Below are 6,755 nucleotides of genomic sequence, written 5' to 3'. Positions count from 1 at the left end.
GATATTAGGACTTTGTGTTTATATTTATTTTGATGTTCATATTATCATGTTTTATTTATTATTATGTCATTTTTAGGTTTATATTCATCATCACATCGATATCATTATTAGGATTTCTTGTTTATTGTTGTGTTTATATTATATCGCTTATATTTATTATTAGGTTGAGATAATTTTTTTTTATGTTATTGTTATATTATTATGGTATTTATGTTTATTATTATTATATTATATATTTATTATTATGGTAGTTTTTAGTATTTTAATATACACAGTATTATTTATTTTGGTAACTTTAGTATTTTGACATTATGTTATTATATTATATTATTAGGGTATTTTATTATGTTTATATATGGTATTTTTTTTATAATAGTATTTTTCGTATCTTAATAAATATAGTATTATGAGGATTTTCTTTACTTATTATAGTAGTTGTAATATTTTGGTAGATATTTATTATTATGAATGTTGTGGTATTTTAGTATTAGATCTATGCTTTAGCCCATTATTATTATTATTATTATTATTATTATTATTATTATTATTATTATTATTATTTTATCTTTTACATTTTTTATCTTTAAAAAACCCCAGAAAGTTTTGAAAGTATTATTTAATATTTAGAATATATATATATATATATTTTTTTTTCTTTTAAATCTGGGAGCTATTTTCATAAAATATTTTTTTAATTATCATCCCTATGATTTTAATGCTGGGGTATGAGCCTTCGGGCTTCATGTACCTTTAGTTCTGAGGGAATTTGTAAATATTTAGATTTTACATATATTTTTGTATTATTCATTTACTTATTTATTTATTTATTCACTTTGCATGTGTATTAATAAATTTACTAGATGAATAATTTAAAGACTTTTTAGATTAACTTAGGGATAATTCTAAATTAATTAGGTACCATTCGTAAGAACAGGCGCGTAGGGGATGCTCGTACCTTCTCCTCGCGTAACCGAACTCCCGACCCTAGCTCTGGTAACGTAGACCCATTCTACCCCTAACGGGGTAGTAATCATGTATTCTAACTACACTAAAAGGTTAGTGGCGACTCCGACATTTCCCATTTTTCCTGAAAATATTAAAATTGATTCTTATTTCGCCGCCCGGGGCACACACACTCCGGGACGTCGCGACAGCTTCGTGACTCCGCTGGGGACATTAGAGAGTCGAGCCATTAATTAATTAGAAATTATCCCAAGTTCAAATTTAATAAATCTTTTAATTACTCCTTATTTTGTGAATATTGTAATTCGTAAATGACCTTGATCAATTGTAAATATTTTACTTCCATAATTTACAAACAACCTTAATTAATTAAAAATATTTTGTTTCCTAATTTTTTTTTTGAATATTAATTGTGGATATTTTGTTTCCAAATATTCTGAATAAGCATATTAATTATAGATATTTTGAATAAGCATATTAATTATAGATATTTTGTATACTAATCGTAAATATTTTGTTACCATATTTTTTTAAAGTAAGCCTATTAATTAAATATATTTTTTTTCCAAATTTTTTGAATAAACATATTAATTGCATATATTGTGTTTCCCTATCTTTTGAATAAATATATTAATTGTAGATTTTTTGTTTCCATATTTTTAATAGCATGTGAATAAATGTGAGGATAGCGGGATTAGGTTAAATTTAAATTCACACACTCTCACGCTCTATACCCGGGCTTTACCTGCTAAGATTAGAAATGAGTGTAATACCGTTTGTCCCCACGTGGCAAGGCTTGTGGGGACCCGTGAAGCACTCCGCTTAATTTAAACTTTGTCCAAACCCCTTTTTGGTGAGGATGGAGGTTAGATTGGGAACCTTTTTATCAATAGGGATTAGAGCCTACCCACACATACTTGTCTATAGTCTTCCCTAACTAGGATAGAGCCATGAAGAACCCTATATATACGTACCTACCCTGGGTTGGGACAAGAGTCACATCCTTCTCCACGTATAGTATGTTGTATATATGTTGTGAGATACTTTGTATTATATCATGCATTTTGCATCCATGTTAGACATGCATACTACTTAGCCAGTATTCTGAAAAAGCCCACTAATGAGACCATGGCCCGTCCTTTTTTTTTTTAAAAAAAAAACAAAGCACTTGACTCAAGCATTTTAAAATACGGGTTGGCCCAACCCTTTTCAAATAACTCGGGCACAATTTTTCAAGAAAAAAAAAAAGAGCATAGGCCCGACCTTTTCCTAAGAAAAAACATGGTCCAAGCATGATTTTCAAAAAGGGTCAAACCCAGATTTCAAAAATGGGTCTTGGCCCTATTACCTAAAAATTTGGCCCCACATTTTTCAAGTAATCCAAGCCCAACTCCTTTTAAAAATAGGGCCTGATCCCATCATAAAATACATTGAAGCCCATATTTTAAAATACTCGAGGTCCAAGTGCACATTAAAGTCCACAAGCCTGCATTGAGCAAATCCAATGGGTTGACTAGCCTGGGTCAACCCCAACCTCAGATCATAATATGACCCTTTATAGAATATGAGGAACATGGACTATCATCAAGGAAAGGAATGGTTAGGGGAAGAATTGAATTGAAATTGTGGCCCATCAATGGTCGTCTTAATCTTGAAATCTTTCATTAGCAGGATGTTTTCAGAATTCTAGAAAAGTAGTCATTTAGGTTACATCACATTCATGCACTTCATTTCATGGATAGCCATGCACGATAGGTTGCATACATGTTAATATCCCTATTGTTATGTATTTGTGCACTAGGTACACCCATGCATAAACACCCATTGCATAACAAAATCATTCCATGTTCAATTTTATAACCATGCATGCATAGTCATCTCCAATGAGTTGGTAATAATATCCCCATTTTTCTGTAAAACACGTGTACCAAGGTGGTGAAATCAAGATCCAGCATTGCAAAAGCGGGTGAAACAGAACGGTCCCTGTACATCCTTTTTAAGTTCTTAGAAAACGGTTAGACTCATGTAGAAGGATCTAGAAGGTCAGATAAGCTCTCCCCCACCAAATCATGAAGATGTCCATCAAGATGTGCAAAATATTAAGGATCAGATGGAGAAGGTAGCCCCCTCGTGGAGCAAAATTACACAAAATCCAAAGCGGGCAGTTGAAAACAAGCCTTCATTCAAACCACGATCGATGGAGTCGTTGTCTGGTCTAGGTTTAAGCCTGCACACATTTATCCTAGCAACTCAGGACTTGAGACCCCAACCGGTGAGTGATGTCCAAGTTCTGCCCTTTATCTATCCTGATATTCAAGAAGAGAGAATAGCTGAAGAAAAGGGCAAAGAGCAAATACCTCTTCAAGAAATGAATCATAAGAATGAAGTCTGGGAAGAACAGCTGCAAGCTATGCAAAAAGCAAACATGTTTGGTTCGTCGGATGCTTTCAATTCTTGTCTGATGTCGAATTTGATCTTACCCCCAAAGCTCAAAGTCCCAAATTTTACGATGTTTAGTGGGTCCGAATGTCCACTAGCTCACTTGGGGATGTACTTACAGAAGATGGTTGCGCATTGTGGTGATGACGATATGCTTATCCAGTATTTCCAAGATAGCTTGACTGGGGAAGCCCTAAGATGGTATAACCGAGTAAAAATCCGCACATGGGAGGATTTAACTCGCGCCTTTATCGCTCAGTACAACAATGATATAGCTTCAGACAAGCAGACTTTACGAAATGTGGAGAAGAAGGCAAGTAAGTACTCTCATGATCAAGAAGAAATGACAACACAGAGTTATCCTCGGGTGGAAAAAGGAAAAACAGTTTGTTTATGTGATGGCTTTGTCAAAGATCAAGGTGTTGACAACCAAATTAGAGGCATTTCTCAAAATTTGGCTTACTTAAGGATCACCAGAAAGCAGGTTAAGGAAGCATTCAAAATAAAAGGAGTGCAATATACAAGGCCAAGACAAAGTTCTTCAAAAGGGGTTGAAAAAAAGGAAAGAAAGGTGGGCAAGTAATGTAGTACCTAGGGGTGCAGGACAGCACATGGATTCCTTCAGTCCTTCACGAACTTTGGAGCAACGTAACTTACAGATACCAGGGATGCCTCCAAAGGAAAAGAAAAGAAAGGAAATTCAGCCTATCCCGATGACCTATGTAGAGTTATTCCCACAGTTGGTCGAAAGGCATTTAGTTGCGCCTACGCCAGGAATGTTGATACAACCCCCTTACCCAAGGTGGTACAACTCAAATGCTCGATGTGAATATCACGCTGGGACAATAGGCCATTCAATTGAAAAATGTTGGACCTTTAAGTATAAAGTGCAATCATTGAGACATGTTGGGTGGATAGCCGTCGAGGATAAACAGCCAGGGATCCATAGTGATCCTCTACTCAATCACGAGGAAAGAAATGATTAATATGTTGTAAGAAGATTTGGGAGCTGAGGTCAGGCAAAAGAGTATGTCAGTTATGGATCCTGAATTCTCGTAAGAAGCCTAAATGGATAGATTTACTCTTTGATTGCAGGAGCAAAAGTACACAAGGGCCAAGTTTTTTGATTTTCTAGTTTGTTTCATATGATGATGTCATTTTAATTCCCTTTCTTCTAGAATTCTATTGACACTATTGTCTCAGACAATTTCCCTTTCATCAATAAAATGAATTATGCATTTTCTCATATCACCTGTTTCATGAGTTCAGTTGACCAAAAAATTGTTTGCTGATGTTTCGTGTAAAGATAAGGAAAATGATGATACCAATATTCATAAGCCAGAAAGTGATGTTAATTTTGAAAACCAAACACGGGAGGTGGAATCAGAAGAAGATAAAACAATTTTTCTCACCCTATGAACTCAGATTTTGTGAAGAAATAAAGAATCTCGAAGGAATTTAGTAAAATATATGTGTTGTGCCAAGAATTTCAAGTCAATTCGCTATTCATGTTTTGATCCAATGACAGATGGCCATCTTTGTTTGACTAGTTATCCCCAAAAGAACCAAATATTGATTTACCAATTGTTAACCAAGTTGAGCCTGAATGTTAAACTAGTCTTTTCTTAAAACTTAGTTCACCAAAAATTTAACCTGGGTTGGGTTTCCTAGCGTTTGGCAAGTCATATGAGACAACAATGGGCTATCGAAATGATGGCAAGCCATTTTTCTGCTACCCAAAAGAAATTCAAAGAAGAAATCTCTTGCAAGCCCTTTTGAGCCTGAAAAATTTATTTACTGATTAACCTGTCAAAGGATCACACCCTACACTAGGGCAGTTTAAAAGAAATGAGTGCGAAAGGATGTCCAATTAAAATGCTAAAAAGTCCTTCATAAAAGGAGGAGCAAAAGTGCAGTAAAAGAAGAATATGCAAGAAAGAGAAAGAAGAAGAAAAAAGGAAAGAAAGAAATAAGGGACATATTACATATGTAATCTTTAACCAAATTACCCTTGATAAAATTGACAATTTTGAGCTTTATTTAACCTTTTTCTTTTTTAACCTATAACCCCCCAGCCTACATTACGGTCCAAATGAAGTACTGACCAGATTGGTATACATTGTTGTCTCTAATGATTTGTCAGACTCAATAACGAGTCTGAACTACGTAATGACCTGATCCTAAAAGGGTACTTAGGCAACTTGTCCAAATGACAAGTTCGGTCAATATCTTGCAAGTGCCTCAATTCAAACTGTGGACATAAAACATCATTATGGGATGAGATTTTTGAGCCTTAGTTTCCCTTTTATTCTGAAAACCCATATCCCTCAGCCTACGTTTCATCCCGAGTCTTAAAGACCATCTTGAGATCAAAACATGGGTTGAACTTGACTAAACTAAAGGCAACATTTAAATATGAGAAATTTCTAATGGTTTTACAGCAGAATGAAACAAAAGAAGAGAGGTGGCCATTGATAATGCTGGGACAATCGAAGTAAAGATCAGCCATTCAGTTTGGTAAATTAACATCAATGTCATATGACTTTTGAATACTGGTATGAATTTTTCTTGTAATAGCATTGGAACATGGTAAAACATCTATTTTTGGGCGGGTGACCTTTTGGTTTCACAAGTTGATATCATAATTGCATAATCATTCCTCATTGCCAAAAAAAAAAAAACCTTCTTACTCTTCCAAGCTTGAAAAGAGGATGAGTTTCGGAACCACTAGTGTGCTTCTTATAGAGGAGGTCTCCGTTGAGAAAATATGATGCGCGTAGAATCAGTCAATCTAACTAGGGAAAATGTCATGTCAGGCTTTACAGATCTGCTTATTCAAGAAGAATCTAACAATTAGGTCAAGATCAGTAACAGATAAATTCAACTAGGGCAGATTCTGTGATGGAGTTTCATTTGAGCCAAGTTTACCACTTCCATTAATAAAATTGGTCCAAGATCAGTTATAAATCCATTCAGCTGGGGCAGGTTTCAAGGGAACTAGGTCAGAGGCAACATAGCCAAGATTAGAGATTGATCGGTTGATTACAGGCACATTGGAAAAATAAAGTTCATGCATCGTCATGCATTTCATGCATTACACAGAAAAGTGCATACATATTATATCATGCAACATGCCCACATATCCCCATGTTCTGGTGTCATATCAAACGCCTTGCATGCATGCATCCCCACATAGCAACATGTCACTGCATTCTAGCATCTTAGGTAGCAACATGCATACATATAGCAATAAAGCACCATTCATTCATACTTTCGTGGTTGAATAAACTTCTGAATAATTTTTTTGCATCCTTGACTGAGCCATTCTTGCCTAGATATATTTTGAAACTGGG

The 6,755-nt window shown here is 34.8% G+C and overlaps 1 protein-coding gene across 1 annotated transcript; it reads left to right on the top strand.

Moving 5' to 3' along the window:
• The first annotated feature begins 3,073 nt into the window (after window positions 1–3,073).
• Window positions 3,074–3,985, top strand: LOC131158720 (uncharacterized). The gene has a single exon (XM_058113582.1). It carries the CDS (start codon window positions 3,074–3,076, stop codon window positions 3,983–3,985), a length of 912 nt encoding a protein of 303 aa, XP_057969565.1.
• Window positions 3,986–6,755: the final 2,770 nt, after the last annotated feature.

This window comes from Malania oleifera, chromosome 6, assembly GCF_029873635.1.
Source record: "Malania oleifera isolate guangnan ecotype guangnan chromosome 6, ASM2987363v1, whole genome shotgun sequence".
Lineage (NCBI taxonomy): Eukaryota > Viridiplantae > Streptophyta > Magnoliopsida > Santalales > Ximeniaceae > Malania > Malania oleifera.
This window is presented reverse-complemented; position numbering and strand designations above follow the sequence as displayed.